This window comes from Cricetulus griseus, chromosome 4 (assembly GCF_003668045.3).
Source record: "Cricetulus griseus strain 17A/GY chromosome 4, alternate assembly CriGri-PICRH-1.0, whole genome shotgun sequence".
Lineage (NCBI taxonomy): Eukaryota > Metazoa > Chordata > Mammalia > Rodentia > Cricetidae > Cricetulus > Cricetulus griseus.
In genome coordinates this window covers 3,713,886-3,733,863 of record NC_048597.1, presented here as the reverse complement: position 1 = coordinate 3,733,863, position 19,978 = coordinate 3,713,886, and the positions used below count along the sequence as shown (strand labels likewise).

General features: G+C 50.9%; 1 protein-coding gene across 1 annotated transcript in view; it reads left to right on the top strand.

Annotated features, from left to right (window-relative positions):
* Positions 1 to 1,170: 1,170 nt before the first annotated feature.
* Sim2 (SIM bHLH transcription factor 2) overlaps positions 1,171 to 19,978 on the top strand; it is a 46,920-nt gene continuing 28,112 nt past the window's right edge. Inside the window, 3 exon segments of the mRNA XM_027415644.2 lie at positions 1,171 to 1,345; positions 9,356 to 9,438; positions 12,042 to 12,131. Coding sequence (XP_027271445.2) covers positions 1,171 to 1,345; positions 9,356 to 9,438; positions 12,042 to 12,131 — 348 coding nt within the window.

Sequence of the window (19,978 nt, the reverse complement as noted above, 5' to 3'; positions counted from 1 at the left end):
TGTGTGTGTGTGTGTGTGTGTGCGTGCGTGTGTGTGTGTGTGTGTGTGCGCGCGCGCGCGCGCGTGTGTGTGTTTCCCTCGGGCGACCCCCTTTAGGTTTGCTGGCCTGTGACCCAAGGGAGGTGCCAGTGTGGGGCCAGCTGTAGGATTGGTCCTCCCTGCGGGGCACTTGGCCAGATGTTTGCGCCGCCTCTTCTGGGCCGCGCCCGTGGGTGACCTGCCTGGAGCCACCGTGGAAGCCACTGCAACCCTCCCTCCTTCCTCCTTGGCCGCACCGGGCCGCCCACCCTGAGCCCAGGTCCTGCCACTCATCCTCCGGAGCCGGTAGACGCCACGAGCCCTGTGCATTTACCCCGACTTACCCCCAGCACGGGAGCGCGCGGGTCTCTCGCGTGACAGTCCCTGGAGGCGGCGACGCAGAGAGGCGAGCAGGCGACTCCCGGGCCGTGGCGGGGTCGGAGGCGAGACTCACCGCCCCCGCTGCGGCCCCTCCCCCTGCCCCCTCCCCCGGGCCGCACCGCGCGGCCCAGTGCTCCGCCCGAAGGCGGGTCTGCCATAAACAAACGCAACTCGGTCGCACGTGGACCGCGGAGCAGCTGCGCCTGGACACAGATCGCGGGCTCTGGACGCCGGGCTCCAGGCACCCGGAACCGCCGGGGAGGGCAGGAGAGCGCACCGAGCCCAGGCTTGGCCCCGGCCGCTGCCACCTCGCTCGGCTCCGCTTCTGCCTCATGGCTCCGCTGCCGCCGCCGCCGATGCCGCCCTTGCGTTCCGAGGGCCTTCGCCGCAGCGGGTGCAAGCCTTCCTTTAAGGACTAAATAGGGTCGCCGCCAGCTCACCCGCACACTACATCCCTTGCAAGGTCGAGGAGCGAGAGACTGGAGGAGAGAAGGAAGAGCGAGCAGAAAGCCCAACTCAGGTCCACACAGGACGGTCCATCCGCCAGCCTCAGGCGGAGACCGGGGCTGCACAGCTGGTTTGCGACAGACTCAGGGCTGGCGACTGTGCAGAAGCCGCGCTGTGCTCCAGGCCGGTCCCTCGCACCTGCGGGAGCCCGACACCCTCGGACTCACCTGACGCCTGGCGTCCCCATCCCGGCTGCCGCAGCCCGAGCCGGACTCCGCGGGCCTGGAGCGCGGCGAGGTCTAATATGCCCAGAGCCGAGGCGCGATGAAGGAGAAGTCCAAAAATGCGGCCAAAACCAGGAGGGAGAAGGAAAATGGCGAGTTTTATGAGCTGGCCAAGCTGCTCCCGCTGCCATCGGCCATCACCTCGCAGCTGGACAAAGCGTCCATCATCCGACTCACCACCAGCTACCTGAAGATGCGCGCGGTCTTCCCGGAAGGTGAGGCTGCAGGTGGCAGTCGGGGCGAGGTGGGGGCGGGGCGGGGTGTGCTGCTAAGAGGAGGCTGCGGCCGGTGGCAGAACCCACGCGGCTTCTGTGTCTGTGTCTGGGAGAAGCCGTGCAGCTGCTTCGGCGCGGGCCCAAGCTAAGGGAAAGGAACAAGGCTGCGCCGGGCCAGGCGATCCAATGGCCTCTTAGCTCCGGGCAGAGTGGGGGAAAACCAAGCGTTACCCCTGGTTGGTGTTTGCCAAGCTGGCACAGGCACGCTAGTTCATTCGCGTTGTTCTTTTCCTTCCTGACCCAGCCTTTCTCGCCTTCTTCCCTTTCTTCCGTCCAATACCAGTAGTTCTCTCTCTCTCTCTCTCTCTCTCTCTCTCTCTCTCTCTCTCTCTCTCTCTGTCTGTCTCTCTCTGTGTCTCTCTCTCTGTCTCTGTCTCTCTCTCCTAATTTTATTTCCTTTTCTCCCCCCCCCACTTCTTTCTTGCCTCTGCTTTGTTTTGTTTCGCTTTTCCACGTCTTCTCCCTTTTTCCGCTGGCGGTAAGGGACCTCGCCGTTCTGTCTTTTACAAGCGGTTGGATGCACAGCAAGGCCCAGGCACTGCAGGCCAACGCTGCGTATCGGAGCTTTTGTGAGCAGCCGCGGCCTTCATATTCGAGCCTCTTGGATATCGCTTTTCAAACTGGCCTCCCTTTGCTCTGGGAAACGACACGGATAGGACAAAGTCTTGTCCTGGGTGAGCCAGGACACACCTGGAAAGAGAAAAGGGATTGTTTCAAAAGTGGCGGGCGGGCCTGGGTGTAACATTTAGGATTTAAAAGTGCTACAGTGAGCAATTGTCACTGGGCCACAGCTCTCCTGCCTACTCGCTTTGTAGGAAATAGCGGCCTACTGGGTGGGCACTCTCCAGCGGGCTTCCAAGGGTGACAGGAGGCCGGGTCACACACCACAGAGAATCAGGTCCGGGGTCTGCGGCCAGGCCGAGGGATTCCGACGCTGTCAGGAAGCATGCGGCTCGGAGGCCTGGCTGCCTCCAGGACCTCCAGGTTCCAGGGCTGGCCCCGCATAACAGGCCTCTTGGAGAGCCAGTGCCGGGGAAGGAAGGGCTTTAGGGTCGTTGCCCCGGTGGCGGTGGCGACAGGTGTCCGTCGGCCACAGGACTTCTCCATTTGAGTTGTTCGCCGCTGGGCGCCTCACCCGAAATCGGTAAGCCCCCTTTGCGGCTGCCACCGGCAAGCCCGTTAACTTCCTTTGTCTGAGCCTTAGCTGAATTTTCCTCTACCACACTGGTGGAGCTCGGGGCCGTCCTGTCCGCGGGTGTAGCCTCCAGTTCTACACCGCGGAGCCCGGGAGTAAGCTCTGGCGACCTCAGAGCACCCGGGAGCGGAGGTGGCCAGGAGGAGGCTCGACCCTAGCCCCGGTTTGGGAGCGCCCAGCTCCGGCACCCGGATATCCTAAAACCTACCCAACTGGCCCCAACGAACCATTCTCCGGATTTCGCCCCTTGTAGTGAAGCTCTTGGTGTCGGGTCGCTAGTCATGACGCCAACCGCGAGCCCCTAGGTAGAGGTGATTCCCGGCTGCCTCAAGTTTCCGTGAAAAGTAAAAAAGAAAGTCGAACTGGGTTTTATAATGGCAGCTTTTCCTTAGTCTCTGTCCCACTTGGGAAGAGCGGGTGTTAACTAGTGGTATGCATCAGCCTTCATGTCCGCATGCTACAAAATAGGTGTGGAGCTCAGGCCTCCTGCCTCGCCCAGCCACACTGGGTTTTTAAAAATAGAAATTATCGAAAGAGTAAATGATCTGTTGTCAATGAATTCGAACAAACCAGAGATTAGCAGACGGGGAGCGCCCTGGGGGCAAAGGACTAACTGTAAACCATTCTTGTTTGGGAGCTGGCCAGCAAAGGCTACCAAAACCCAGACAGTGTTGTGTGTACCCTGCCATTTACACAATCTCTGGGATGCATGAGAAGGCACTTGGCTGGCCCCTGGGTCCCTGCAGGAGTGGGTGGTCTGTGGGTGCTGTCCTGAGCAACTGTTGCTAGTGCCTTCCTTGTTCAGGAGCTGCCCACTTGAGGGGCCACCTCTGCCTCACAGAAGGTGACTCTGAAGGTTGGCACTCACTGAAGGGGTCAGCCTGGAGCCATTTGACTCTAGAGATGGAAATGGTTCTGAGGTTGTGGGGGCCAAGGCTCAAACCCCACTCACCACCCTTCTCCCGCAATACTGTCCGAGGGATGCAGCCTAGGGCCTAAGAAGCTTGCCCACCCCCTCACCCTCTGTGCTAACAGCAATCTTCAGGTCAGGAGTTAGGAAGCTGGGGGTCTCTCACAAAGAGCTGGCCCTTGGATATATATATATATATATATATATATATATATATATATATATATATCCCTTCTCCCAAGGCGGTTATCCCTGTAATAATTGATTTAACCTGTTTTGGGGGAACCTGGGTCTGCTAAGAACTGCTGCCTGCATTGATGTCAATCAAGACTGTTTCTCTCAGGAGGCTTGGTGGGAGCAGTCCTGGGCAGTAAAGAGGTCTTTAGATCAGTTCTCCCACACAAAAGATTCTAAGCAAGAAGCCATTTGAGGAATACAGTTTTGCTCTGAGCGATGGGTGAAGAAGAATCTAGAACATCAAAGGGGTAATGCCCCAGAGGATCCCTTCCTAGCTGGAGAAAGTGAGGCCAAAGAGGGACAGGCCAACAGTATAGCTAATGTTGGTGACGGGGGAGGGGGGCGCGTCTGTGCTCCAGCAGTGCAGAGACCCCAAGAAAGAGAAGCCTGGAAGGATCAGCAGCAAACTGAGAAGAGCGGCAGCTTTTGCATCGGCCACATTGTCTAAACCGTAAACCGGGCCCACTGTGTACTCCACCCTGGCTGTGCCCAGAGACACTTGAGTGACAAGGAGGCAGGGCAACTCCTCAGTTTCTACCTTTGTGTTCCCATGCTAAGCTAAGCTTTGCTGAGGCAGCTCAGCAAAGCTAGGTTTGGAAAAAGGACTAGAAATAGGGAAGAGGGGGGCACATCTTAGTGAGTGGTTGGGAGCAGCATGGCCTGAACTGAGTAAGGGGCCCAGCCTGGGGGGGGGCAGACCCTACAGTGGGTGGCTGGTTTCTACCAGCCAGACCCAGAGCCACCACAGCTGTGGATTCCACCAGTCCATGTCTTCTAAGAGAGACCAGGTTGGGCTTCCTGTTAGTGGGTAAGGGTGTTCCTCTGGATCCAACACATTATTCCTGGCAGGAGAGACTGGCTCAAGGCTAGGCTCAGGAATGGAATCTCCTCTCCTGCCACTCTTTCGTTATGGAAGGGGAGAAGACATGGGCATCTTATCACAATGTATTTAAGAGAAAGCAACACACACACACACACACACACACACACAGAGAGAGAGAGAGAGAGAGAGAGAGAGAGAGAGAGACAGAGAGACAGAGAGACAGAGAGACAGAGAGACAGAGAAAGAAACAGAGAGAGACAGAGACAGAGGGTGTTCAAAGGCCTGAATTATGCCAGCAACTGGATTCTTGGGGGTTTAAATTCAGTTGCACACAGCCCCTCACCTCTCCATCAGAATATCCAGCAGGGATTGGACTGACTTGGGTCATGCTTCCTTGGATCAAAATGATTTGATTTTGAGACTTTGGTGAGGACACTCTTGCCTATATGGAGTTATAGAACTCAGAGCCCTTTTGCTACCTAAGTCCAAAAACATGTTCTGTGTTTTTTTTTTTAAAGACTAACATTTAAGAGTAATGTGGGGGGGTTTTACTGTTGTCTTTACAACCTTCTCCCTATCTCCACGTTGGAGTCTGACACTCAGGGTTGGTGCAGTCTCTGTCCCCGGTGCAGCCCTTGGCTTTGGAGAAGGAACCAAGCACTGGGGTGCTGCAGACTAAGAAGCTTCTGGTGGGAACACAGCTTCTCCCAAGGGCATGGGTGCCTGGCTCTGCCAGGTTGCTTTCTCCCGGGTGTGGCCAATGGAGCTGTATCCTACACTTAACAGGGCTAAGCATTCATTCAGCCTGGGAGGTTGCTATCCCAGGGGTCTTAGTCTTGGTGTACACACTCCAGCCTGTGGTGGGGTGCCCAAAGCTTGAAGCCAACCCCTTCCTTGTCCCACAGGCTGGCAGGTGACCGCCTTCAGTCATCCCTACCTGCCCTCCACAGTTATACCCATTATTACACAGTCCACCTTGGCCGCCTGATTTGAAATGGGGGTGCCAGGAGAGGCTTTTTCAGGTACCCGGGAGAAAGCAGAAGGACTCTAAGGGAGGGGCGCTGGTGAGCTCAAGACAGTTTGCTGGGATCTCCTTGTCTACAAAGGAGGTGCATTAGAGATACTAGCTGTAGACTCTCCAGGGGAAGCAAGCAAGTCTCTAGACACCTGCATAGGCTGAGGCCCCAGTGAATGCCCAGCCGGATGCAGAGCAAGAATTCGGGCTGTGCTTATATCCATATGGTAGATTCGGGGGTTGCAGGGTTAGTGGACTCCTGTAGCAGATCTGTGTGCCCTTGGACGAAGAAGGTCAAGGTTCTGGCTCCTCACCCCCCACCCATTTTGACTGGCTTGAAGTTGCCAGTCCTCTCCCTTCTCTACAATAGTGCTAATTGGGGGAGGGGAGATGAGAGACTTAGAAGGGGGGAGGAGGGAGCTCTGCACGTGGAGATGGCTTGCTCGCAAACACCAGAGCTTACGGTAGGGCTCCCTAACTTAGCCCTGAGACACTGCTGTTCTGAGTTGAGGTTAGAGACCCCGAGGAAACCTGAAGATCAGGAGGTGCCACCTTAAACAATGGAGGGAGGAAAAAGGAGGCCAGATCTCTGGGGGAGAGGAGGCTCTCTAACTCTGTCTTACACTCTCTTCTTTCTTTGTGAAAGGGCAGGGGCTGGGCAGGCTGGCAACCACAGAAAAAGGTAAAATTTCACAAGATCACTGTGAAAGGGGCCTGTGTCACCACTTCTAGACCCTCAGTGTTGAGGGGTGACAGGATGAGGGGTGGATGTGGAACCCCATTGTTTTCACCAGAACCCAGGCCCCACCTTCCTGGCCAGGAGAACTCTGCTTCTTGATGCAAAGGTATCTGAAAACCCAGTGTCTCTGCACCTGAGTTGCAAGTGGGCAGCTAGCCCGCCCAGTGAGAAATTAACTTCCCTTCTTGTACTAAATCTCTTGTTCTGTGATCCAGTGTTTGTGGTTTGTTGTTTGCCAGGTAACCCCCAAGAGCCTGGCTGAGACCCCCATAATTGCTCATGAGTTGTCTGTTGACCAACCAAACAAGACCCAAGAGAGGACGGAGCATATTTAGCTTCTTGATGTCAGTGGTCCGCTGATGTTGAAACTGAAGGGCAGGCAGTATGGGACCAAGTATTGATGCCTGGATAGCAGAGGAAAAGTCACTAGAAATGGGCACATGGGCTTGGCTCCCTCTCCAGTGCTCTCAGCAGTTTCTCTCTGGGGTCTCCCCATATGACCTGGCCTTCTATCTGGGGGCGCCCAGCTTGACTTAAAGGTTAATGAGTGTTGAGTCTTAAGCCTGAGAAACTGCAGGTGAGATGGAGCTTCTGGCTCTCCAGGGAAGACGCTGGTTTAGGGTCCAGTGTGACTGACCATTGCTAACTATGAACTCTGGTGCAACCAACCCAATCTTCAACTCCACCCTCACTCTTCAGATAAATACATAAATTCCTTGGTAGGGTCTATATAAGGACCATTTGCCTGGTGCCTCAGTTTTGAGGTGTGTGTGTGTGTGTGTGTGTGTGTGTGTGTGTGTGTGTGTGTAGCATTTTCCAGTAGCAGGGCCTCTTCTTCTCATGACAAACCTTACTTTATTCTGTCTCTAAGTTCAGCCTAAAGTATACTTTTATAGGCTGAGTGAAAAGACCTCTCCCATAGCGGCTCCTAATGGAACTGCTGGCAGACTCATGCTCTGAGGTGAGGTGGCTTGGGGGGGGGAGGTGAGTGGAGGAATTGTCCCAGGCAGCCCAGACAACCTCTGCCAGATTTGAAAGAGGCATATTTTTGAGAAGTTACAGGAAAATTATAGTGATGTACAAAAACATCCGGGTATTTGAATTATACCGAAAATAGTCCTATGCCCAGGCTTCCGCTGGTTGCAGAGACGGGACCTTCCACAGTTTTCCGGGACGCCTGATGACCAAGGTGTCTGATTTGAAGGTTATTCCCAAATAGTCCTGGAAGACCCTGGGAGAAGTCAGAAACACTGCAGCAGCGGGGGTCAGGGGTCAGGAATGGCTCTATGACTAGAGCACCACCCGAACTCACGAAAGATCCAGAGGCCAGGGAGGTGACAGTTGCTGGCACACATCTGTCGTGTTCAGAAGTTAGATTCCTAGATCCTTACTAAATTCCCTGTCCTCGGTGAACTTCCGTGGATTTTACACCTTGGCTCTTTCCAAGGCTGACCCAGCGGGGGTAAAGGTCCGGTGCCCCAGCTTTCCTGCCCACAAAACAAAGTGCCTAGCCTGAAGCAAACGGTGCTGGGGGATCGTGGGTGTTTGGAGAGAAGCTGATTTAGAACCACCCTTGCTCATAGGCGAGGCTCATTGGGCCTGGGATAATGAGTCGCATCTTTCCGGGTCCTGGGAGATATGTGTAAATTACCCGCTCTTTCTGTGAAGACCAGAATGGGAGCAGAAATTAGAGTTACCCCTTTCTTTAGTTTCCCATTGATTTCCAGGGAGCCTATAATGGACTTCAGGGGACGTTTTCTGTTTCCTAGGTTGGAGGCTCAGAGGCCATGTGTCGGCGCCGGTGACTCTTAGGGAACCATTCGGAGGAGTTTTGCAGCCCCCAGGGCTGGCCAGGATGACTGCCTGCACAGAGTGTCGAGCCTTATCAAGTGGCCCCTGACACTAAAGGCGCGCGGGCGGGCGGGAGGAGACTGGCCTAGCCTGCAGTTCCCCAGAGGACGCGTCTGCTGGACCCTAGGCTCACCCTAGCAGAGACGTTCCAGGAGGGAACGCTGCGGGTGTGGGGCGGAGGCTGCAGGTCCCGCTGAGACTCTTGTCACCTGCCTTCGGTGTGGGCAAAGGAAAACCCCTGCTGGTCACAGCAGCTAGCTGGGGCAGGGAGGGACCTGGGGATGGGGGAGACTGGGAAGGGCCCTGCTCGTTCCCCAGGTGCACTCTGGGGTGTATGGAAGACGGTAGGAAACTTCAGATCTTAAGGGATCCCTGCAGGAGTGATCCCTAATTGTGTGAGAACAGACAGGCGCCCTGAAAAGCCTCCCGAGTGCGCCTGGAACTCTGGGATCGAAAAGGATCGAGTTCCGGAGAGGCCGTGGGCGCCCAGAAGACAAGCAAGGGTCACGCGACCTGATGATCTTTGCGGGCTGCACAGGGTAGGGGTGGAAGAGAGCGGGTGCGCAGGACCTCGGGGGAGTATTTACTGGCCAAATCGATACCCCCCGTTTGGCTCCGAGGATGGCCAATTTCAAAGCAGATTAGATTACTTTGTGGCATTTCAAATAAAACGGCAATTTCGGAGCCATGAGCACGTGGGCGACCCTCGGGAGCGGAGGGTCCGGTGGGCTCCCGGAGCGAAGCCGGAGGGGGAGGGAGGGGAGAGACAGGACCTCTGGAGGGGGGAGTTTGTTCTCCGACTTTGGGGGTTTTGTTTCTGTTTGCCTGCTCCCCTCCCCGGGTGGGTGGTTTTGCTTTTTGCTTTTGTTTGTTTTTAGAGACAGGGTTTCACTGTGTTGCTCAGGCTGTCCTGAACTCACTCTTAGACCAGCCTGGCCTCGAACTCAGGGACCCTCCCTAGTGCTAGGATGAAAGGACGCGGCACGCGGCACGCGTCCAGAAGTGAGGCTTTGGGCTTTTAAACCCCCACACAGGGCGTCTGCGAGGACTCAGGAAGAGGGCTGCGGGTGGAGGTCGGAGCTGGGGCTCCCTGCTGCGGGGGGTTCCACGTGTCTGGCCTGGAGCCCCCGGCGTCGGTGGGTGCCGCGGTTAAATGGTTTGCTTTATTCCCTTGTCCCAGGTCTAGGAGACGCGTGGGGACAGCCGAGCAGAACAGGGCCCCTGGACAGCGTGGCCAAAGAGCTGGGATCCCATTTGCTACAGGTAGAGCCATGGGGACAAGCGTCCTCACCGTCAGGGTCGCGCGGTGGCAGGTGTGGGGAGGTGCCGGGCAAGGGGACCCGGGGTACCTCTATTTGGAGTGCAGTCAGGCCAGCGCTACCCACACCCTGCACCCCGCCAGCAACACTGGAGTGTCTGTTCACGCAAGCCCCGGAGTGGGCATGTCCTTGGGACTTGTGCTTCGCTCAGTGACAGACCTGGGCCGGGCCCTGGAGACAAAGCTCTGACCGCAGCGCCCCAGCCCTCTAGCTTCGCAGGAGTTGAGGCCGAGGCAGTACGCGAATCTTTGACTCTCCTTGCCCGTCCTCTGCCCTCCCCAACCCCAGGCCAGATTCTTACAAATAAAACAAAACAAACCACTTTTCCCCTTCGCTGCACCCCTCTCCCCAACACTTTCCCCCCGTTTTATTCTGTGTTCAAAGTTGAGGACTTGGAAGTTATAAGTAGCATCCACGAGGTCGCAACAAGAATTGGTCCAGTTCTGTGGCCCCCATCAATAATCCAGAGAGGGGGCGTCCTCTAGGGCCAGCTGCCTTGGAGCTCTTGCTTGATTTGGGGTCAGGCACTAGGTTCTCCTGAGCCCTTTATCGCTACCTCGGCTTTGCAAGCGCCCCGGCCTCGCGGTTGGGGCTGGGCAGCCCTGGCGCCCGCGGCCACTTCCACACCAGCCGCTGGGGTAGCTGAGGACAGCGCCGCCTCCCTCCCCCAATCACAAATGCGGTTCTCAGAACCCCATCAACGACGCGATTCATTCCCCTACTCCTGTCATTTGTCTCTGCCACCGAAAAATGTCCACCGATGGCTATTTTACATTTCCCTTTTCTATTTTTTTGTTTTCTTAAAAAAAAAAAAAATGTTCGCGGAAGGCCCTAGAGGCGGGAGAGTCGGCGATGAGCAAACAACAACGCGAACTCCCAGCTCCAAACCCTGGGTGTACCTAAACACTGCCTGCCCTGGGGTGGGGTGGGGGGCGGTGTTTGGAGCCTGCGACTTTCGCAGCCTTAGTAGACCAAGTGGCAGGAGAGTCGGGAGGCTGCCGGAGCCCTGTGCCCTCGCGGTGGCTGGGAGCTCACTTGCAGCCAGGAGCGGCTGTTTGCGTGTTCCAAACCCTTCATTCTGTGACACTCATGTCAGTGACAACTAAGAGCTGGCTGCCTAGAAGAAACGCTACACGTCTTCGGTGTGGGCAATTCCTGTAGGAGTGATGCTCCACACTTCACTTTGAGAACAGGATTTTTTTTTTTTAAAGCTACTGCTGGCAACTTTCAACTTTTAATCATAACTTTTAAAACGTCCACCCATTTCCTTAGATGCAGTGAGAGATCCATTTGGTATTTCTTAAATGAATTAGGAGTCCAGCGTCTAGATCAGAACGTTAGAAGCTGATTTTTGGTTTTCATATCTGAATGTCACGGATTCCACTAGGAAAATACTACGCAGATGGGTTAAACTGGAATAAAGTGTTAACAAGTGACTTCTTCCTCAGTGTAATGAAAGTAAGGTTAGATGGCAGCATGCAGGGCTATCTTAAAGTCTCGTTTCTGCTTCAGTCTCTGTATCATCCCTACCCCTTTTAAGAAGTGTTTTGAAGAAACTCGACAGTAATCTGCTTTCAATTACATTCTGTAAAAATAGAATTTGTAGCCAGAAATTAATCTGGGATATGTTTATGGGTGCACACTGTGAGATGTATGGAGCTTTTTAACCAACTTTATTGCCCCCCATTTATTGGTTTTCTGATCTTAAAATATGAATGAGTAAATACAATATAGTTTCTTCTTTTTAAAAAGTATCTAGTCTTTTTGTTCTTGATGGTGCAGTGGTTGCTTTCATTGTTGTCTGAATCACTTTTTACAATCTCCATTATTTCTGGAGGGTTAGTCAATTCAGACTGAAATCAGAATTTCATTGGAGTCGTTTTCATTTTTCGGAAATTGATACTTTTTTTTCCCTCCCTGACTTTGGCAAAGGTCATTTGATCTCTTTCAAAGTCTAAATGCTTGATTCTGTAGACACAGTCTGGTAGAATAATGGGACATATTGTTTTATTTCCTGGCAAATGGCAATTTTAAGAATTTATTATTCAAACGGTACTTAGGGGTAACTAGAAAACTGTGGCGTATAAAGCATTGGTGCTCCAGTATAAGAGACTGCCAGTTCCCACATTAAGTAGTCTGTAGAGCAGTAGATGTTCCCCGAAGAACCATAGAACGCCGGATTCGTCCTGAGTGCTAAAATAAGCCCAAACAATAAAGCCACACTGTCCAACTGAGCGGGTTAGGACTTCTCTAATGTTTTGCATGGTTCTGTAATGTGGATGTAAGATTGTTTTAAAAGTGCTTTGAGAGCCTTTGAGAGCCTGGCTTGGGAAATAGAGCAGTGTGAACAGCTTTGGCTGCAGTGCTTATGGCCCTGTGCTTGTAGTTTTCATGTAACAAATATGCATATATAGTTTGGCCCCAGGACCCCGTGCCCCACAAAACAACACCCCTCAGCCTTTCTCCTCCAGCCCAGTGTCTTCTAGCTGCTGGAGTCCCTGCTGATGTGTAACTGCCTTCTCTTACCCTGACACTTTCTCTTTACAGACTCTGGATGGCTTTGTTTTTGTGGTGGCCTCTGATGGCAAGATCATGTATATATCTGAGACGGCTTCTGTCCATTTAGGCCTGTCCCAGGTAGGTACTGCCCGATTCTATGGATCCATTGAAATAGTACATGGTAACAGTTGTGACAGCCTTTCCCAACCGGCTTAAGGTCTGCTTTTATGTGTGAGCATAATCCATGATTACAAACCCCTCCTTGGCGTCACACGGAGGGGGGGAGGGGGCTCTGTACATCTGCTTTCTTTTTTGCTTTGAGGTTAGTGTCAGTATATCTCAGCTGTGGTCAGCCCTGTTCTGATATTTTGTTCTGATATCTCCTGACCTGTCACTTAGTATTGTGAGGTGGCACTGAAAAGAGATTCCCCCAGGGGACCCTTCTGCCCTAGCTCACTGTCTGCAAGTGGTAGCAGGCAACACTATGGATCAAAAGGCAAAGAGGCACACTCCCTCCCCCTCCCTCCTCCCTCCTCCCCCTCCTTCCCCCTCCCTCTCCCTCCCTCTCTCTCTCTCTCTTCTTTCTTTCTTTCTTTCTTTCTTTCTTTCTTTCTGTTTATCAAAACAGGGTTTCTCTGTATGGCTTTGGAGGCTATCCTGGCACTCACTCTGTAGATCAGGCTGGCCTTGAACTCACAGAGATCCACCAGCCTCTGCCTCCCAAGTGCTGGGATTAAAGGCATGAGCCACCAATGCCCTGCAAAATTTATTAATGTTTATTTTATATGAATGGTGCTTTGCCATGGGTGTCAGGTCCTCTGGAACTAAAATTACAGACAGTTGTGAGCTGCCATGTGGGTGCTGGGAATTGAACCCCAGGCCCTCTGAAAGAGTAGTCAGTGCTCTTAACCACTGAGCCATCTCTCCAGTCCCTGGCACACTCCCTTTCAATGTGGGTTTTGTATAACATGTGTGCTGGAGAGACTAAAAGGGAAGAGGTGGACTCATGGGTTGTTCCCATGGAATCCAGGACCATTTTTCCTTAGTTTTTTTTTTTTTTCCCCAGTTTGGCGGTGGTTTCAGCAAAGCATGCTATAGGCTTGAGAGAGAACGTCATAGCTCACCACTGCTGTGCAAGGTCTTAATTTCTTTAGAATACCATTCCTCCCAGGAAGGAGGTGGACCAGCCTATCTGCCCCCAGGGAGTTTGCTGGAGGGCCTAATGGCATATCCCACCAGGGAGAGGCTGAAAGGTCACTCCCATTCACTCCAGTCATGACTCATGGTGACAAGTCACATAAAAAAAAGTTCTTCGACCAATTTTATGTGTGTATACAATGCCCTCAACTGCTCTGTCCCTTCACACTCTTTCCTCCCTCACAGCCCAACCAACACCTGTCCACCTATTCCATATTCCTGTCTTTTTTATTAAACCCACTGAGTTTAACTGGAGCCTTCGGTGTGACTGTTAGCTTGAAGTTATTCACTGAAGCCTGGTGGAGTCTTCAGTGAGTAGACAAGGCAATGGCTCCCCTTCCCTCAGTGACCAGTAGCCCATAGTTCAGCAGCGAGGGGTGGGACCTCCAAGCCCCTCCCCCCCACATGCTTGTATGCCAGCCTTTCGATTCCCTACTCCCATAGCAGTGGCAGAAAGAAACTTGTCCTGTTTAAGGTTGAGAAGTCAATGCTATTTGGTCTCTTGAGCCTGTGCAGTGGCCACCTCTCAGTGCAAAGAGAAGCCAACCGATAGATGGAGTCTGAGAGGAGCATTTATCTATGGCCGTAAATATGAATATTAGAAGTTCACTTGGGAAGTCACGGTTTTTATAGAAGTCAGAACTAGATGTTTCTTTCTCTCTGTTATGTGACAACCATGGAAGACACTAGAATTAGTGTTAACATGGGGAATGGGCTCTGGGAGACACCTGAAGATTCTGAATTTGGGCTTTTTCCTGTAGTTAAGCTTTCTCATTGAAAGGAAAATGTTTCTTTCCAGCCTGGTCCCGTAGTGTTTAGTCCCAAATAAACACAAAGAGGCTTATATTAATGATAAGCTGTTTGGCTGATGGCTCAGGCTTCCTATTGGCTAGCTCTCTCTGTATTGTTAACCCATTTCTATTAATCTGTGTGTCTCTATGTGGTCCTGGCTTCCGGTGATGCACAGATCTCTTGCTCTCTCAGTAGTTACATGGCATTTCTCTGACTCCACTTATTATCTTTCTCTATCCCTGTTTGGATTTCCCTCCTGGCTGAATCCTGCCTGTCCATTGGCCAAAACAGTTTTATTCATCAACCAATAAGAGAAGCATATATTTACAGCATACAGGACATTCCCCATCAGGAAAAATCACCAAATTTGGAAACCCACTTGAATTGTTGTCCCTTTTGTTATTCCTTCAAGCATCACAATTTTTTTTTGCAGATTTTTTTATTTGAATTAGAAACAAGATTGTTTTACATGACAATCTCGTTCCCTTGTCCCTCCTGTCCTCCCTTACCACCCTCCCCCCCAACTAAAACCCTACCTATCCCATACCCTTTCTGCTCCCCAGGGAGGGTGAGGCCTTCCATAGGGTGTCATCAGAGTCTATCATATCCTTTGGGATAGGGCCTAGGTCCACCCCCATGTGTCTTAGCTCAGGGAGTATTCCTCTGTGTGGAATGGGCTCCCAAAGTCCACACCTATGCTAGGGATAAGTACTGAACTACTACAGGAGGTCCCGTAGATTTTTGAGGTCTCCTCACTGAAATCCATGTTCCTGTGTAGATCAGTCCTATGCTGGTTTCCCAGTTTCAGTCTGGGGAGCAAGAGCTCCCCGATGTTCAGGTCAGCTGTTTCTGTGGGTTTCACCAGCCTGGTCTGGACCCCTTTGCTCTTCACTCGTCCCTCTCTGCATCTGGATTCCAGTTCAGTTCAGTGATTAGTTGTGGGTGTCTGCTTCTACTAAGCATCACGTTTTTAAACGTTTTGTCACTGGTATAGAACCCCCTCTTGTGCATGTCCTTTTCCTGTCCAAGTGGGTCTGTGTCTCTGTGTTACTTAAGCCAAGTAAGTGAATCTCACATTACAGATGGGCAGAGGTTTCTGGTTTTGGTTTTGTTTTGTTTTTGAGGCAGGGTTTCTCTGTGTAGCTTATAGACCAGGCTGGCCTCGAACTCACAGGGATCCATCTGCCGCTGCTGGGATTAAAGGCTGAGTAGAGGTTTCTTTCCCTCCAAACCTCCCTGCCTCCCTTCTTCCCTCCACCTCCTCCCCTGCTTCCTCGCTCCCTCTTCTTCCTCACTCCCTTCTTTAAAAAATAAGACCAGCTCTTCTGAATACTAAGGCTTAAGTCTTGTACCTCAGGACTCATAGGATTGACACACTTGAAAGACTGGAAATACTGTTGACAACATGAAATCTACTGTCTATAGGGCTGAGAACAGAGCTCAGTGGTGGAGCACAGACTGCACCAAGGTCCCCAGTTCAATCCCCAAAACAGGAAATAAAAAAGGGAGAGAAGGAGGAAGGGAGACATGTCTTGTGTTATTTTTCTATAAATTTCTAGATCATCGTAAGCAGAACTAGCCAGGGCCCTTTAGCTGTACCCAGACTGGTTTATTCTCCTGATTTACCTTGATCGGATTATTTTTCAGTTTTATTTGCAATTTGTAAAATTGCTGTTAGTCCTACAATAATGTCATAAATATGACAAAACATTACATGCACTTTTAGGCTCGGTAGTCTTTTAAAATAATAAAGTCACTATTATTGAATATTAAACTTAGATATGAGCTCCCTCAAAGTCAGAATGAAAAAAAGGGGATCAGTTATATAGTTTTCATCATTCTGGTTGGACAGGCACTTAATGTTTGGGAATGATAATTTAAATATTAAAATCATGCCTCTGACCCTCTCTGAAGGCACAGATTGAATAAATATCTTGTAATTTATTAGCAATTTCATTTGAACCCAGGTGTAGAGCCTTTGCACTGGTACCAGTTAGGACTAGCCGGTCATTTGGAATATTTTGGATACCTCAGCTGGTCCTGGGGTATCCACTTCTTCCAGTAGGTGTCTTGGTCCACTAGCCAGCTTCAGCTGGTCATTTTTCTCTTCTCATGGGGCACTAGGATGGATGACTATAGTTACTCTAATTAAGAATGACCAGAGCGTGGGCTAGGTGACAGACCTGAGTCCTGCTCTTGATTAGCTCAGCAGAAGGAGAGCCAGGCGGCCACATGAGTTGTGTATCGAGTTTCCTTTTGATCAGGCTCAGAAACAAAGCTTGGTAGCTCCACTTTTGAAAGGGGAGAGAGGCCTCGTGCTACTATGTTGCAGAATGCTGGAGGGGGATTCCTTTTGATTATGCATGCCTGAAGAAAAGGCAGTTTCAATAGTGAAGCCAAGCCAGTTGTGTAGATTTCTTCCTGATTCCGAAGTAAGGCTGTGAGCCCCAGTCAGCAGCTCCCAGAGCCCTTTGTTGATGTTGTGGGTCTATCCATGGTGAGCTGTTTAAATCATCAACAGCAAAATCTGCCCCCAAATCCACCTTCTGCTCATGATCAGTGCCACAGAGGGTAAGCTAGGCACATCTGCAGACTTTTCTCTCTTCTTTACTTAAATAGTACAGAGAAGTACTGAAAGGGTACCACGACAAATACTCTTTAAAAACATGTTTTGCATGCTGGGTAGTGGTGGCTCACACCTTTACTGCCAGCATTCGTGAGGCAAAGGCAGGAGGATCTCTGAGTTTGAGGCCAATCTGGTCTACAGAGTGAGTTCTACGACAGCCAGGACTACACAGAGAAACCCTTTCTTAAAAAAATGAAGCCAATGTGACAATCATTCATGTTATTAACTTTATGTAAAGACAGTTCTTAAATAAGATCACTAGAGACAAAAATGTTGGGTTAGGGTGTAGCTCAGTAGTAGGCATGTGACATGAGGCCATGGGTTCCCAGATCAAGCTTAGAGGTCCTACAAATGCTCTCTGATGAGTGACAGCCAGAGGCCCTTGCAGCTTCTAGTTGCATGGTGACATCCACTCGGTGTTCTCAGAACTTACAGTGACATCATCCGAGTAGGTGATACTTCTGTGGGGTTCAGGTTACATTCAGCCATAGAGGGGCCACAGGGAGCAAAAGCCCCATGAGCCACGGCTGTGTGAAAGGGACTGCTCTGTTAGAATTATCTAGCTGGGGTAAAAAGCAATCCTTCATGTTTAATAAGCCCATCTCCATTTAAAGCCCATTATTACATTTTAAAAATGAATGTTGGAATAAGAAATCTATTTCTCAGGGGAGAATTTACTCCTCTATTTTGATTTTCTATTAGTAAACAAATTCTCTTTTGAAAACAACAGAAACAATCACAGCTGAGCTGTGTCCTCAGCCCAGCTCCAAGTGTGGAAATAGAGACTCTTTAGGCTCAAGGTCTACTCGGTGTTTGTGCTCATCCATAAAACACACAGACATGCTTAATGGGTGTTGTGGGGGGCATCTTTACCCATGAACATTCATTAAAGGACTCCCCTCCTTCCCTTCCTCCTTCAATTTGTTACTATGATCTTTTTACTTATGTTTGAGGAAGGGGAACTCGAGTATACATTTTAAGAATCCATATGGTTTAAATATAACTAAGTTATATTACACAATGTCTTGGTAACTAATACTCATTTTCAAAGATGTGTACACATATGTGAAATAGCTGTTTATGGGACACATAAAGAAAAATGCAATATTTGAGAAGGATGCCAGAAACTGGCCAATAAAAATAGCAGCGATGGCTTTAAGGGGCACAAGACAGAATCCCCTTTTCTTCAGGAATAAACGGCAGTGTCTTATGTTTGTTTACATAGCTTGAACCCTGAAGCTCAAACCATCTTAATCTAAAATGCTTCATCTGTTATACTCAGCGAGACGCCCCAGCAGAGCCGTGCACATTTCCCAGGGGCCCAGTGACTCTGCCTTTCCACACAGAATCTGTCCCTTTAGTGTCTAACTTATATCAGCTTTCTGGGCAACAAGAAACTACTCAGCAAAGTGTCCAAAAGCTCTTAGCAGGAACGCCATTGCTTTTGTAGTCATCAGGGTTTTATAGATACTAAAACATAGCAATGAAGTTCTGTTCTAATAAGACTGAGATATGAGACTTTCGGAGTTTCATTAGACACATACATACCTATGCACTTTTGCATATTGGGGGCTGGGGTGAGAGAGCCACATTTCCTTCAGTGTTCAAAAGCACATATACATATCTAGATACAGGAAACACCACGTCAACCATGATTTTGAGTTAAGGTCAGCACTGTTATACATCACTCCATATTTTTTCCATGAAGACATTTCCGTTCTTTGAAGGCTATGGGGTTTCCTGGACAGGCTTAGACTTATCCCATTCATTTTATTTTTATTTAACTTTTTGGTTTCTCAAGACAAGGTTTCTCTGTGTAGCATTAGAACTCGCTCTGGAGAACAGGCTGGCCTTGAACTCACAGAGATCCGCCTGCCTCTATTTCCCAAGTGCTGGGATTAAAGGCATGCGCCACCAACGCCTGCCTCCATTCATTTTATAATGGACCCCAGAGCTCAAAAGTCCAAGTCCTTCATCTTGGCTTGCTTTGTGCTCAACCCCTTTCATGAGAATAGGAGCTTTGAGACCAGAGGAAGTGGTTTAATTACAAATGCAGGTCTGTCCAGCAATCACACGGGCAGGGTGAGAGTCTCCAAGATGTCTGCAGAGACATCTCTTGAGTATGCTGTTTTCAAACAGAACTCCAGCCAAGACTGAATGCTCACTTCCTTCTAAAACAGTGAATAAGGGAGAAATACTTGGGCCACATAAAATCCACCCCGCCTCTGGTTTATTTTGTTTTTAAAACAAGCCATTGAAATTGGGGTGGGGGTAGACGGGGAGGCTGGTGGAGGGAAGGAAGGAAAACCAGAAGGAGCCGCCCGCCAGTCAGCTTCGGGGTGGGCTTCCCCATGGCCTTGGCAGTGAATCTCCCAGACGCCTTCAGAGAAAGGTGATCTCAAGGTGGCTGCTTAATTCAAACCTTTTAGGGAACCGTCGTGCAAGAAAAATGATTTTTATTCACTTTTTAGTGAAATCTTCTGCCCGGGAGATGCTCAGTGGTGAAGGAGTCACCCGTGTTCTTCTTCAGACAAGTTCAGTTCCCAGAACCCACCGGGGGCCAAGGAGAGGACCCTGTTCAAAAAGTGTCCGCTGGCCTCCCCACGTGCACGCCTCCCCCAGCACACAACGCACAACACACGTGCATGCCTCCCCCAGCACACAACACACAACACACGTGCATGCCTCCCCCAGCACACAACACATTTGCATGTCTCCCCCAGCACACAGCACACAACACTGTGCATGTCTCCCCCAGCACACAGCACACAACACGTGTGCATGCCTCCCCCAGTACACACAACACACAACACATGTGCATGTCTCCCCAATACACACCACACACAACACAAAACACACATGCATGCCTCCCCCAGCACACACAACACACAACACACAACACACGTGCATGTCTCCCCCAGCACACAGCACACAACACTGTGCATGCCTCCCCCAGTACCCACAACACACAACACATGTGCATGTCTCCCCAACACACACAACACACAACACAAAACACACGTGCATGCCTCCCCCAGCACACACAACACACAACACACAACACATGTGCATGCCTCCCCCAGCACACACAACACACAACACACAACACACGTGCATGCCTCCCCCAGCACACAACACACAACACACGTGCATGCCTCCCCCAGCACACACAACACACAACACACGTGCATGCCTCCCCCAGCACACAACACACAACACATGTGCATGTCTCCCCAACACACACAACACACAACACAAAACACACGTGCATGCCTCCCCCAGCACACACAACACACAACACACAACACACGTGCATGTCTCCCCCAGCACACAGCACACAACACTGTGCATGCCTCCCCCAGCACACACA